Below are 14691 nucleotides of genomic sequence, written 5' to 3'. Positions count from 1 at the left end.
GCATAACCATTGTTCTATTCTGTATGTTATTGTTCTAGCATCTAGCAAAGTTTTCAGCTTTCTTGAGGCAACGATTGCTTATCTTACTGCAAAAACAGCAGGAATGGTGAAGCACTGCAACTATGGTTCTATGTTCTAAGAGGAGCTCACCTGAGTCCGGGCCTTCCAGCGCTTGACATCCTCTTCCAACAGCTTTTTCTCTGCCTGGAGCATCCCACTCTTCTCACTGAGCTCAGCGTTAGACTCTTGCAAAGGCAAGATATCTGCTTCCAGCTTACGCACCTGAACCAATAGTTGTTGAGAAGTTACTGCAAATGACTGCTTCTTAGCATAGTCCAAACCATGATGTGCACCATTCTCACTCTGAGAGCAGAGCTTCTGATCCAACAGCTCTGGAAAGTCATACGGGAATGGGTGATCCTTGAGGTAGCCTACTCGAAACCCATTTTGGGCTTTAAAGACGAAAGCAGCACTCAATCAAGACTGGTGCTCAATGTGCAACCCAAGATTACGGGTTCCATAGTATTTTGGCAGCCATATTGTGCCAAACACTGGGGTATGTTTTAAGCAGTCCCTAATTTTCCATTTTGTTCTAAAATAATTTCCTTCTATCAGCCCACTCAAGTTTCATTAATCTCCAAGACCTTAAAAGGAGAAGCAGCCAATCATTTTTGAACATGTGAAAAGAGCAGCAATTTTCTAGGATTCATATATGAATGAAAATCACATATATTCATCAGTGTACCTAAGTGACATTACTGATTCAGGGTTTTGGTTTTTGTTTTTAAACAGAAACCCAGATTTAAAAGTTCTTACTGACCTTTGCTTGCATTTGTTGCAGCTCCTGTTCCAGCCTCTCTTTCTCTTCCCTCAGCATCTTGTTGGTTTCTATCAACACATTCATGGTCTCAGTCTTCTTCATTAGCTCTTCATGCTGTGCAATTGTTTTTGCTGTTACCTAAAATTCACCAAAGCAATATTACAATTTAGTTTTTTGCAAACACATGAAACTGCCTTAAAATGAGTCAGATTGGTCCATCTATGCCAGTATTGTCCATGCTAATGGGTGTGACTTGCCAGAGATTCAGGCCTAGCTGGAGGCTAATTCTGGGACCTTCTATGGAGTAATGGGACAGCTTTGTTGGATATTATGACTTCCGCACATGGACTAAGGGGGCATTCTGGAACATATCCAAGTCTTCCTTGTAGTTGTGCACTGAAAGGGGAAGACTGGAAATGGCAGGTAAGCTGTTTTCCAGAAAACAGAGCGTTGGTTTCACTTACCGTGAAGGCTTTTTCTGGTTGCTGAAGCCAGGGGCATCTCATTGGGCTATCCCTCTCAGGAGCTCCAAAGCAGGACAGAATTTGATTGGCTAAAGAAGAAGTCCTGCCTACCTGAGCCCAAGGGGGATAACTCCTCCCCAGTTCTTTTGGGCCAAGAGACGAACTGACACTACATCGAGTAGAATGAGAACACAAAAGAAAAGACAGGAAGGAAACCAGGAGGAAAGACACCTCAGACCTGGGCCCTATGAACCCCGGTACTTGATAGAGACTAGGTCAGAGCGCTGTAGCTGGGTGGGCCAAGATGCCCCTGGCTTCAGCAACCAGAAGAAGCCTTCACGGTAAGTGAAACCAATGCTCCGTTCTCGGTTGCTGGAAGCCAGGGGCATCTCATTGGGACATACCACAGCTAACCAACACGGGTGGGGGCGGTCTGACCTATTATCGAGGAATTATTCTGAATTGAGGAATTATCCTATTATTCTGTTGCAGAACCCATCACCCAAAGGAGACTCTGGTGGAAGCATATTCGTAGATCTTGTAATGCTTGGTGAATGTAGATGAGGAGGCCCATGTGGCGGCCCTGCAGATCTCCTCGACCAAGGCAGTAGTGGAGAAGGCCGCCGAAGCCGCTGCTGCCCTGGTAGAGTGGGCCACAATCGAGGCCGGTGGTCTGAGATGCTGGGACTCATACGCCATTGAGATGCAGGCTTTGATCCATCTCGCGATGGTGGTCGATGACACCACCGACCCCATTGAGCATGGGTGAAAGGAAACAAACATAGTGTCTGAGGTCCTGAAGGAGACGGAACACTTGATGTAAACTTTAAGGCAACGGCACACATCCAGCTTGTGCCACTTCTTTTTGGTGGAGTGAGTCGGTTGAGGACAGAAAGATGGCAGGTACACGTCCTGGGAGAGATGGAATGCTGACGCCACCTTTGGTCGCAGGAAGGGGTCCTGGATCAGGCACACCACGTCCTCGAGGAAGATGCAGAAGGATTTATTCACCGACAGCACCCGAAGCTCAGATACTCTTCTGGCTGAGGTAACAGCCACCAGGAAGGCCAACTTAAATGTGAGGATCCGGATAGGAATGGTTCGAATTGGCTCAAAGGGGTGTGATTGAAGAGCTCAATGAACTATGTGTAGGTCCCAGGAGGGGAACCTATGCAGAGTAGGCGGTGACAGAAGAGAAGCGCCTCTCAGGAACCAACGAAGGTCAGCATGGGCCTGCGAAATCTGGGCATCTGTGCCGGACAGCAGTGGGAGGAGGGATGCTTCCTGTCGTTTCAGGGTGTTGGGCTGGAGGCCTTTCTCCAAGCCATCCTGAAATAATTGGAGAAGATGTTGGATGGAGGCCGAGCCCCGTGGGACGTAGTGTCGGGAGCTCCAGCGCAGGAACATCCTCCATGTGTATTGGTATACCCTCTCAGTCGAGGACCGACAAGAGGCCAGCATGGTGTTCAGGACTGCACTGGAAAAACCTTTCCGCCTGAGGAGGCGCCGCTCAGTCTTCAATCGGCAAGACGCAACCAGGCTGGATCAGGATGTAGAATTGGTCCCTGTGATAGCAGGTTGTGAGGCGTTGGGAGTTCTCATGGGGGAGCGATCGCTAGATGAAGCAGTTCCGGAAACCAAGTGCGCCTGGGCCAGAACGGGGCTACGAGGATGACCTCCTCCCTGAGCAGCCGAATTCTGCGAAGCACTCTTGCCAGTAGCAGGGTCGGTGGAAACACGTACAGCAGGCCTTCCGGCCAGAGTACTGACATGGCGGCGGTCGTGCCTGGACATGGGAACCTCAACATGAAGCTCTTTAGTTTCCTATTGGACGGGGAGGCAAAGAGGTCTAGAATTGGCGTGCCCAGCCGTTACGTGATTTGTTTGAAGACCTTGGGGTGCAGACCCATTCTCCTGGCGTGATGTCCGTGCGACTGAGCCAGTCCGCTACTACGCTGAGTTCCCCCTTCACATGATGAGTGATTATGGACTCTAGATGTTGTTATGGATAGAAGTGTTGCTTCTTGGTGCATGGATCGAGATCCCCCCCACCGTTTGTTGATATAAGCCTTGGCCGCTATGTTGTCCGTCTTTACGAGGACATGCTTTTCAGGGGTGGACATCTGGAAGGCTAAGAGAACTAGCCTGATGGCTCTGAGTTCCCCCCAGTTGATACTGTGATTCCTTTCTTGGGGGGACCAGAGGCCTTAAGCAGAGGTGAGCTCCCCACCCGCGGTCGCTCGTGTCTGTGGATATGATGACCCTGGGATGGTCCAGGAAGGGTCTGCCCCATAAGAGATTGTTGGGTACCAGCCACCATTGTAGAGAAGACCAGATTGGAGTCGGAATGTCCAGCAGGACCTTGGATTTCCTGGTGATCGGTTTCCGGTGTGGAAGAAGGAACCATTGTAGGTCGCGCAGGTGGAAGCGAGCCCAAGGAACCGCATCTATTGTAGCCACCATGAGGCCCAGGAGTTTCGCTAGGTCGCCGAGAGGAGTCTTTGGGGCTGCTATGACTCTTCTGACCTTGGATTGGAGTGACAGACGGCGGTCTGGAGGTAGAGATAGGGTGGCCGCCTCTGTGTCTCCTAGATGGCGAATTCAGTGAGATGGAGTCAGATGGCTTTTTTCCACATTGATTGTGAAGCCGTGGAGATCCAGAACTGACAGCATTGCCTCAATATCCCGCTGGGCTTCCTGGATGGAGTAAGATTGCATAAGCAAGTTGTTGCAGTACGCAAAGGTCCGGAACCCTTGCATGCGAAGCCGCGCCATCAGTGGTGCTAGGACCTTTGTGAAGACATGGGGGGCAGATGACAGACCGAATGGCAGGCTGCATACTGGAAGTGTCGACCCGCGTATTTGAAGTGAAGTACCTCCTGCTGTCCGGGTGTATTGGAACATGAGGTATGCTTCCTTCAGGTCAATGGATGCCAGGAGGTCGTGGCGGTGCAGTGCTTCCACTATTGATCTTGGTCTCCATGTGGAAGCGGTCCCGGCGAACTGATTTGTTCAGGGCTTTTAAGTCCAGGACCACTCTTGTGGAGCTGTCTTTCTTTGGTACGGTAAATAGAATAGAATAGACCCCTTTGCCCTCCTCCATAGCAGGAACTGGTTCGACCGCCTTTATGTCCATGGGGTGATGAATGGCCCGGAGCATTTTGGAGTGCTTTTTGAAGGACCGGGACCTTGGAGTTGGGAGGAACCTGTAGGACAGAGGAGAGGTGAATTCTATTCTGTATCCGTGCCTGATGATGCCTAGAACCCATTTGTCTGAAGTTGAGGCCTCCCGGGTGTGGAGAAACGCGGACAAATGCCCCCCATGCCATGTAGGCCTCATGTCGTTGTTGTCGTCTGGATTTAGAGGCTGCAGTGGCCTTGAAGGTCCCTGTGCCTCTGAAGGACTGGCATGTTCTATTCCAGAAGCCTCTCTGTGTCCTGTTGTCCGTGCCTCTGAAGAGGTGAAAGCCTTGAAAGGGTTGGTTAGGCTGACGATATTGGAACGGCTTGCGAAATGAGTGCTTGTTGGTCCTCTTGGGGACAGAGGTCGGCATGGTCTTTTTTCTGTCTTTGGACTCTATGAGCACATCCTGTAAGGCAGATTCTCCAAATAGTTTTGTGGAGTCATAAGGTACAGAGGTAAGGTTGATCCTAGACAAAGGATCCACTTGCCGGTTCTTGAGCCATAAATGGCGTCTGCCAACCACTGCGGCTGCGGAGACCCTACCGGAGAAGCGGATGGCATCCAGGGTTGCATCCGCCATAAAGGCCTGAGCTTTCTGAATTTTTAATAGCTGCTGGCGCATGTGCACCGGGTCAGAAAGGGGGTTACTGAGCAACTCGTCTACCCACAAGAGGGAGGCCCTGGCTGCCATAGAAGCCGTTGATGTAGCGCAGGTCACTAGGGCGGAGTTGTCATGGACTCTTTTAAACGAAAGTTCCGCTTTCCTGTCTCCCATGTCTTTGAGGGACGCTTCACCGTCCTTTGGCACCAGTAAACCTGACACCAGCTGGGTGATGTGGGCATCAGTACTGGGTGTCTTAAGCATATCTGATGCCTTCTGCTGGACAGAGTAAAATTTGTTAGCCACAGCCATGGGCCTACGGCTTTGAGCTGGTAGAAGCCATTCTTCTTTCACTACATCAGAAAGAGTTCAAGCATAGGCAATAAGAAGTCTTGAGCTTTTGCTCTGTGAAAAACCAAATCACCCTTTGTTGTCTCTTGTTCTAGCGTAGGCTTAGGCTGGAGACCAATGGTCTTAATAATTTTTGTCATAAGAGGGGAATAGTCTTCTGCCTCAAACAGGCGTTGGGATACTGATGGTGGTTCCTCCCCATCCCCATCTGACCTTTTGCTCTCTTCTTTGTCTGGGATAGCGTCTGGGTCAGGGCACTGGGGTTCTAGTGGGGGTTCCCCTTCATGGTCAGAAGCCTCAGAAGAGTGGGGATCTGTACCAATGGGAATTGTGATGACCGGGACTATGTGTTTAGTTTTGGCCTTGGATTTCTTGGGAGCAGGGGTAGCAGAAGCGCTGGAGGAGGATTCAGGACTGGAAGACCTGTGTCTAGATTTACATTTATTTTTCTTTGACTTAGGTTTCTTGGGAGATCTGACCTGGAACACCGTGTCCACTATGGCATTTTTAAACCAGGCCTACCATTCCAGGGGAACTGTCTTAGGTAAAGCCAATACTGGACTCTGGCTGGTAGCTGCCACTGTGGGGGCTGGGCTTGGGCCTGTAGCCGCAGATTTTTCACACACACCCCGATCCCTTGAGGAAGACGGGGAGGGTTGGCTGCCCCCATCCCCCATTGGCGGTACTTGCGGTTTCCAGAGAGTTGGATGCCATTCTCAATTCCTGGGCCCGCAGTGAGATAGCCTGTATTTCTTCCGAAGTTGGTGGCGGGTATGTGGTCGGGCGCCTTCAAAATCTGAGCTCCTCTAGCTGTTTGGGGGACTCAGCCCCTGCTCGTCTGCGGGCCGCCGCCGAGTGCGTCTTGCGGCCCGAGGGCGGGAGACGCTTGGCGGGCTCCACAGCATGAGGCGAAGGAGGCTGCAGAGCAGCCGATGCCCACGCAATCTGTGCAGGGAGCTTGGGCGGGTCAGGTGTGGCCAAGAGCACTGCTTTTTGTTGAGCTGCAGAGCATTCCGGTGGCTGGGGAATCTAGCTCGGCGATCTAGCTCCCCCCTGGAGAGTTCCGCTGTTGCTGGGAGGGCCTGTGGCCCAACGGGCGGGCCCTGGAAAGGCCGAGAGCGGCCGGGTCAGAAGTTGCACTGGGTGGTTCCCCAAGGAACCAAGACTGCCTTTTTGCCCCTGAGTGACTGCTCCATACACAGAGGAGTTGCGACGCATAGTGTGGGGGGGGGGGGGAGGATAGGCAGAACAAGGAGAGTTTAAAGTTTTTATTGGTTTGGTTTTTTTAAGGGGAGGAATGAAGAGGAATGAAATTGGAGGAAGGAGTGGACGAAGGAGTAAAGGAGAGCCAAGAATAGCCAAAAAACGCTAAAGGTGCAGGAGAGAGGGAAAGAAGCTGCTTGGAGCTGCTGAGGACAGAAAGAACTGGGGAGGAGTTATCCCCCTCAGGCTCGGGTAGGCAGGACTTCTTCTTTCACCAATCAAATTCTGTCCTGCTTTGGAGCTCCTGAGAGGGATAACCCAATGAGATGCCCCTGGCTTCCAACAACCGAGAACTTGACCACCACCACTGTTGGTCTTATTCAGGAATCCCAGATAAACTTCCAAGGAACCCCAGAGGAAAATCAGTGACCATTTCGCTCAATTTTCATTTAAGAGATATTCAGTGGTGTTATCCCAATATTACCACAAACTGAATACAAGAGGAAATTTCCAGCCAGGGTGACTCTGAATATGTCTGTACATACCTGAACCTTCTCTCTCTCTGCATTCAAACTCTCCTGAAGCTCTTGAAGCTCCCTTTCCAAATGCTCCACTCTCTGACGGTAGCGTAAGCTCTCTACCTGAGCTACCTCAAACCTAGTTTCTGCAATCTCCTTCTCTCGGCGTATAAACCTGCAACGGAAAAAAGTCTTGCTTGAGATTTAAAGTCTCTCTCTTTTTTAAAACACAAAGCTACACACTGCTGAGTTTTAAGAAGAAAAACTAGAACACATGACATGCAGCTCATAGGACCAAATGCACACTGCAGCAACCATCATATTATAAAAAGTATAACACAGAATTGCTGTTATCACAGATGGTCTTTTTTCCTCTGTTTTACCACCATGTAGGTTTCAGTCAGTTGCTAGCTGTGGTTAATATTTAAATCAAGTTTCTGAATTAGAGATCCAGAACACCTTTAATCAACAGTTTAATATGCTTTTTCTTTCTAATATTTTATTTTAAATGTTTAGTTCCATGTTTGATTGCTTACCTGTTATGTACATCACCTTCTGAAAGTTTTATTTTTAAAGAGCAACAGACAAAAATATAAATATACACAGTCCAGTGTATGATGCCCCTGTAACAAAGCACATATGTAGTGCCATGCAAAGAGACTAAATTATAAACTGAATTAGATCAATGCATGATCTGCAACTCCACCTGAGAATCTCCATTATTTGCTCTTGTGATTTTCCTTCCTCATTGAGAGACACATTTAATGCACTTGGTGTTCCTTCCTTCATTGCAGACATCATCTTGTCACTTAGAGTTTCCAGCTGCTCAAGCAACAGCCGGTTTTGTTTTTCTAAGTCTTCACAGCGAGACGCAAGCTTAGAGGTTTCATCCTACAAGAGAAGATGAAAGCTGGTTACAGCAAAAACTAAACTAAATAGCTTGAGTTCAAAGACAACACATATTTCTAAAGCTTGTAAAGGTCACTGGGATCAGAAAAGGACAATTTTACCTTTAACATCCTCTCTCGCTCCTCCCATGAGGCTTTGCTCTCTCGCAATGCAGATTCTGCTTTCTGGGCTGTTTCTTCCAATTGCTGCTTTACTGCGGAGTTTTTAGCAACTTGATCTTTGGCAGCCTGTAAGGCTTCCACATCAGAAGCATGAAGCATCAGCTCTCGTTCATATTTATTTTGTGCTTCTGCAGCGATCTTAGCCTAGAAGAAATCACAGTTATCACCACTACTTGAACTTTAAGAAACTCGGTAGTTGTATTTATTTCTAGAGCTGTCCCTCAACTACAAGTTTATTTTCTTTATGTCTGATAGCAGTTGCTAGACCTGGTTAAGATTTAAACCACAATCCTGAACTAGAGCTTAGGAGCACCCTTAATCAGGGTGTGTGGGAAAACCCCTTCAATTCCACATAGTCGTCGTGACTCCCCTAAAAGTTAGATATAACTAGTTTTCATGGCAGAAGAAAAAATGTGCAGTGTCCTAACAACAGAAAGGCATAAGTACTGATGGCTCCAACTTTCACTAACTCTGTTCATGAAAAACAAACAGCCAGTTCATTTTTGGGGTTAGCACCAAAGTAGTGCCAGAAAGTTCATGACACATCATTTGGACAGTTATGAGAAACATTTATCCATATCTTAATCCAGATCCCTAAACTTACTTGTTCTTGACAGTCCCGTTTGGCTTGCTGCTCATTAGTAAGAGCTACACTTGCTCTCTGAAGAGCTTCCTGGACTTCAGACTTCATACTGGAAAGGCTTTGCTTCAGCTCAGAAAGCTGTATGTAAAACATGAAGTATCAAATGGTCAGGGCTTTCTGAAAACTACTGAGTGGAATCCCGTCAAAGACTTGTGGAACCAGAATGACTGTTCCACCCATCCCACTGCAAACATGTCCCCGAGGGTTAGGGGATCCTCAGGAACATATTTTCAGCAGGCACAAAAAGCTGTAGAAGGGAGAGGGGACTGGTGAATATAGCTGCTGCCTTCCTGTGCACAAGTGGAAGCGTTCCATTGCTACAGGTCTTGGTCTGGATCCTGCTCATTGTGTTCCAAAATTACAGTTAAAAACAAAACAAAACAAAACAAAACAAGAACAGAGATATATCCAAGTCCTCAGGTACACCTGAAGACACTCTTTGGCTCCTGGCCATGTTTTTTTTCTAGTAGCTTCAGGAAAGAGAACATACAGGTGAAACTCGGAAAATTAGAATATCGTGCAAAAGTCCATTAATTTCAGTAATGCAAATTAAAAGGTGAAACTGATATATGAGACAGACGCATTACATGCAAAGCGAGATAAGTCAAGCCTTAATTTGTTATAATTGTGATGATCATGGCGTACAGCTCATGAAAACCCCAAATCCACAATCCCAGAAAATTAGAATATTACATGGAACCAAGAAGACAAGGATTGAAGAAAAGAACAATATCGGACCTCTGAAAAGTATACAGTATACTGTGCTTGATTGGCCAGCAAACTCGCCTGACCTGACCCCATAGAGAATCTATGGGGCATTGCCAAGAGAAGGATGAGAGACATGAGACCAAACAATGCAGAATTGCTGAAGGCCGCTAATGAAGCATCCTGGTCTTCCATAATACCTCATCAGTGCCACAGGCTGATAGCATCCATGCCACGCCGCATTGAGGCAGTAATTGCTGCAAAAGGGGCCCAAACCAAGTACTGAATACATATGCATGCTTATACTTTTCAGAGGTCCGATATTGTTCTATTCTTCAATCCTTGTCTTCTTGGTTCCATGTAATATTCTAATTTTCTGGGATTGTGGATTTGGGGTTTTCATGAGCTGTACGCCATGATCATCACAATTATAACAAATTAAGGCTTGACTTATCTCGCTTTGCATGTAATGCGTCTGTCTCATATATCAGTTTCACCTTTTAATTTGCATTACTGAAATTAATGGACTTTTGCACGATATTCTAATTTTCCGAGTTTCACCTGTATGAAGGAGAAAGATCATGCTGCTATACCTGTTGTTCCATGTTCTCTACAACTTTACGTTTCTCATCCTGAAGCTCCTGTTTTTCCTTCTCAGCCTCCATCAGTTTCTTTTCAAGCTGGGACTGGTATTCAGTAGACTCCTTTAAGCGGGCTTCAACAGCTACACGAACTTCCTCGGTCACCTGCACAATAAGAGCGACTCAAGTTAAAGAAACAAAATCCACAAGTAGTGGATATATACCACTGCTTTCCTCCAAAGAGGACAATAAGATTGAGATTACAATATCTGAAAGACAGATCAAATGAATCAAATTCTGCTATGCTACGCCTCCTAAAATTAAAATAAAATTTGAAATGGGCCTCTTCAATTATAAGACAAAGCCATGTTGTTAGCTTGTGGAACTTGCTCAAAGTCAAAGGATAACAAGTCTTTGGGATACTCCTAGGCCAATGGCATAATTTACAATTCTCCAAGCCGAGTCCAGAGAACCAAAATGTCTACATGAAAACAAAAGATTGCCACTGCCCCTAAGCACAAACAGACTGCATAGCCACTTGTGGTGCACTGATTAGGAAAGTGTGGGTTACCACTGTATCAGCTGGTTGAATATTAACCACTTTGAAAGTGATGGCACTTATGTGGTTGATTACACTGATTTAATAAAAGAGACATAAGTAATTCCCATTAAGAAAGAATAAAAACAGGTTGCTTACCTGTAACAGGTGATCTTTCCAGTAATTCACGTTCACTCATAACATGGGTTCTGTGCCTGCATAATAGCTGTAGTGGAAGATTAACAAGTTCCTAGGAGGCACTCTTCAGCTCCACCGAATAGCATACAGAGCACATCTGTTAATTTCAGCAGGAGACTGCCTCTCCCCTCAGTTCCTGATTGGCCAAAGCGATGATAAGGTTGAAGCTGAGAGTGCGTTTGCTAAGTCCATATGATAGTTGGTGCCTTCCTAGCAGCGGAGATGGCCGGGCGGGTGTTGTGAGTGAACACAGATAAACAGAAAGCTCACCTGTTACAGGTCAGCAACCTGTTTATCTTTGAGGCGATCCATGTTCCCTCACAACATAGGTGGGTGCTAGAATTGGTGTTAGAGCACTTTTTTGAGAACCGCTCAACCAAAGCTGGGAGAAGGGGCTCAAATGGAAGCTCAGTGAGCTAGGACAGAACCAGTGATAAGTCCGTGGCTGTATAGATATAGGCGGAAATAATTTTTTAGTGTTTAGTATCCGGATGGGAGAAGAGGGTATGCCCATCCCATCCGGGGTGAAAGGCAGATAGGGCAGCCAGATAGATCTTTAAGAAAGGTTTGGAGAGGCCCAACTGCTTCAGGCCAGTGAGATACAGAAGAAGCTGGCGAATTGTGGCTGAGAAGGCAGCGAAGCCATTAGAAGCAGAAAATATTTAGAAATATAATTATTTCTAAATAATCGCATCCATTTAGAAATATAATTATTGCAAATAGATGCTTTTCGCTCATTAAAAAAAATCACCTCTAATAGTTGATCTTCCATGTTGCAGGTTCATTGTTTCTAGGCTGGGATGGAATAGGAAGTTCCATTCTTGGGACAGCAGGTCCCATTCTTGCGACAGAATGTTGCAGCAGGTGAAGGTAGTCTCCTTGAAACAGATGTAGCAGAGAGGGGAACCATGGTTGTCATGGCTACCAAGGCTTGATCAATATGCACTGGGTATGGTCCTGCAGGATCTTGATGAACATCTTGGAAAGAAGAGGAAATGGGGGAAATAGGTAATAAAGATCAGGGCATCTGGAAGGCATCTCTCTAAGGGAGCAGCCCCCTATGGCCGCCTGAGAGCAGTACAGACAACACTTTTTATTCTCTGGTGGTCTATCCTTGGAGTCCCCTAAGAACGAAACAGGTCATCCAGGTCATCTCCCATTTGTGTGGTTGATTTAGGGAGAGATCTCTGCTCTCACTTCCATGAGTACATTCTCTGACATTTGTACATCCACAAGTACATTCTCTGACCCCTTGATATGCAGTACCACTGGGAGGACACTGTGTTCTATGCTCCAGGACCATAGCTGATGAGAGAGACTGCACAAGGATCGGGACACTGTCTTGCCCTGGTGGTTCAGGTACTCTATTGCTGTGGTGTTGTCCAGTAGGACCTGAACTGTGCGGTGTATCAAGACAGGTACCGGTAGGAACGAGCACAGAGCATGAAGGACAGCCAGATGTTGCAGGTAGTTTACATGAAGAAGCTTCTGCTGAGCAGTCCAACTGCCTTGAACGTGTAGTCCCTTGCAATGGTCGCTCCAGCTTTCCAGGGAAGTGTCTGTCAGAATGAAGCAAGCTATTATTCGAACACTCCTAAAGAAACCCAGTCTGGACCCAGCGGATGTAAACAACTATAGGCGTGTGGATATTCCCTTCAGGCCCAGCTTTGGAACAGAAACTGCTTTAGTAGTCCTGTGGGATGACCTATGCAGAGAAGTGGGGGGAAGAGTGGAACCCTATTAATTCTCTTGGATCTCTCAGAGTCTTTTGATACCATTGACCATGGTATCATTTTGGATAGGCTGGCCAAGTTGGGTGTAGGAGGCACTGTTTGAAGGTGGTTCTGCTCCTACCTCGAGGCCCATTTCCAAAAGGTGGTGCTGGGAGACTACTGCTCAACCCCTTAGCAATTATGGTATGGGGTTCCGCAAAGTTCCGTTCTTTCCCCTATGCTGTTTAACATCTAAATGAAACCACTGGGAGAGGTCATCAGGAAGTTTGTCATACTGATGACACTTCAAGCCAATGACACTCAGTTGTATCTCTCCTTTTCATTAGACACAGGTGAAGCAGTGACTGTCCAGAATCAGTGCTTGGATACAGTAATGGACTGGATGAGGGTGAATAAGTTGAGACTCAATCCAGAGAAGACAGAAGTTCTGAAAGTCGGTGGATCCTCTGCCCGGGTGAATGTTGTTCAGCATATTCTAGATGGGGTTGCACTCCCCCTGAAGGACCAGGTTCACAGTTTAGGGGTGCTCACTGATCCAGCACTGTCACTAGAGGCTCAAGTGGCCTCTGTGGCTTGGAGCACTTTTTATCAACTTCGGCTGATATGCCAACTGTGACCTTACCTGGACAGAGATAGCTTGGCCACAGTTACTCAAGCTCTGGTAACTTCTCACTTAGATTACTGCAATGAGTTGTATGTGGGGCTGCCTTTGAAAATGGTCAAGAAACCGCAGCTGGTACAAAATAGAGCTGCAAGATTATTAACTGAGACTAGACATTTTGACCAGTGCTTTGTCAGCTGCACTGGTTCCCAGTCCGCTTCCGGGCCCAATTACAAGTGCTGGTTTTAACCTTTAAAGCCTAAATTACCAAGTTACTTGTGAGAGTGCCTTGCCCCATATGTCCCTACCTGAACCTTAAGACCTTCTTTGGAGGCCCTCCTCTGGGTGCCCCTGCCAAACAAGGTGAGGCGCATGGCTAACAGGGAGAAGGCCTTTTCAGTGGTCACACCCTGTTTATGGAATAGCCTCCCCAGTGAGGTTCGCCTGGCTTCATCATTTTGTTCTTTTAGACACCAGGTAAAGACCTTTTTGTTCACCCAGGGCTTTTAAATTTTGGTTTTCAGATTTGATCTGATTTTAACTAATTTAAAATGAGTTTTTAAGCTGTTTTGTATTTTATTTTGCATTTTCTTTTCTTCACTTTTGTCTGTTATGATTTAATGTGTTACATGTTTTTATTGTATGTTTTAATCATCTGTTGTGAGCCACCCGGAGAACAATTTATCATGGAGAGGCTAACAAATAAAGTTGCTGATTATTATTATTATTATTGATGGAGATAACTGGCAAGGGAAAAGGCATGCCTCGTTTCAGGAAGGATGGGTTGATCCAGTAATAGAGTGATGTCAGGTGATAGACAGACATAGTTTTGATTGTTGAAGGCTGGCCTGAACTCTGACAGTAACCACAGATGCAGTTTCCACATTCAAAAGCGCATGAAAGGAACTGTGGAAGTGCATGATACCATGAGGCCCAGAAGCATCTGAACTGACTGAGCACATTGGTTTGGGTTGTTCGTCAGAGCAATGATGGTATCTATCCCTTCCTGTATATAGGCCCCTTTTGAACGAGAGTCCAAAATGGCACCGATAAACTGAATCTTGGTTTGGAGGTTGAGTACCCATTTCTTCTGGTTTACTGTAACCCCCAGCCGAGACAGAAGATCCAACATGTAGTCTACATTGGATAGAAGAGTCTGCTTGCAATTTGAAGTCAGGAACCAGTTGTCTAGATATGGGTAAATGGCAATGCTCCGTGTCCTCAGGTGTGCTATGATGGCAATGAAACACTTTGTGAAGTGTGGGACAGTGTAGAGGCCGAAGGGCAGTATGGTGGATATAAATGTAAAAATGAAAATGAAAATAATAATAATAATATTGGTAGCAGTCCTGACCCACAGTAAAATGCATAAATTTTCAGTGCTGTGGGATAATTCCTATGTGGAAATACGTGTCCTTTAGATTGAGCATCACAAACTATTTCTCCTCAGTCACAAAGGGAAGAATGGTCTGCAAGGAGAT

At 46.6% G+C, this 14691-nt stretch overlaps 1 protein-coding gene across 4 annotated transcripts in view; it reads right to left on the bottom strand.

Moving 5' to 3' along the window:
* TPR (translocated promoter region, nuclear basket protein) overlaps positions 1-14691 on the bottom strand; it is a 102882-nt gene that overhangs the window by 37688 nt on the left and 50503 nt on the right. For all 4 annotated transcript variants that reach the window (XM_053250869.1, XM_053250868.1, XM_053250871.1 and 1 more), the window contains exons 23-29: positions 10153-10305; positions 8816-8932; positions 8152-8355; positions 7848-8032; positions 7169-7316; positions 821-958; positions 151-282 (exon numbers count right to left, since the gene is read on the bottom strand). In XM_053250869.1, the coding sequence (XP_053106844.1) occupies positions 151-282; positions 821-958; positions 7169-7316; positions 7848-8032; positions 8152-8355; positions 8816-8932; positions 10153-10305 (1077 nt within the window). The remainder of the gene's footprint in view (positions 1-150; positions 283-820; positions 959-7168; positions 7317-7847; positions 8033-8151; positions 8356-8815; positions 8933-10152; positions 10306-14691) is intronic.

This window comes from Hemicordylus capensis, chromosome 4, assembly GCF_027244095.1.
Source record: "Hemicordylus capensis ecotype Gifberg chromosome 4, rHemCap1.1.pri, whole genome shotgun sequence".
Taxonomy (NCBI): Eukaryota; Metazoa; Chordata; class Lepidosauria; order Squamata; family Cordylidae; genus Hemicordylus; species Hemicordylus capensis.
This window is presented reverse-complemented; position numbering and strand designations above follow the sequence as displayed.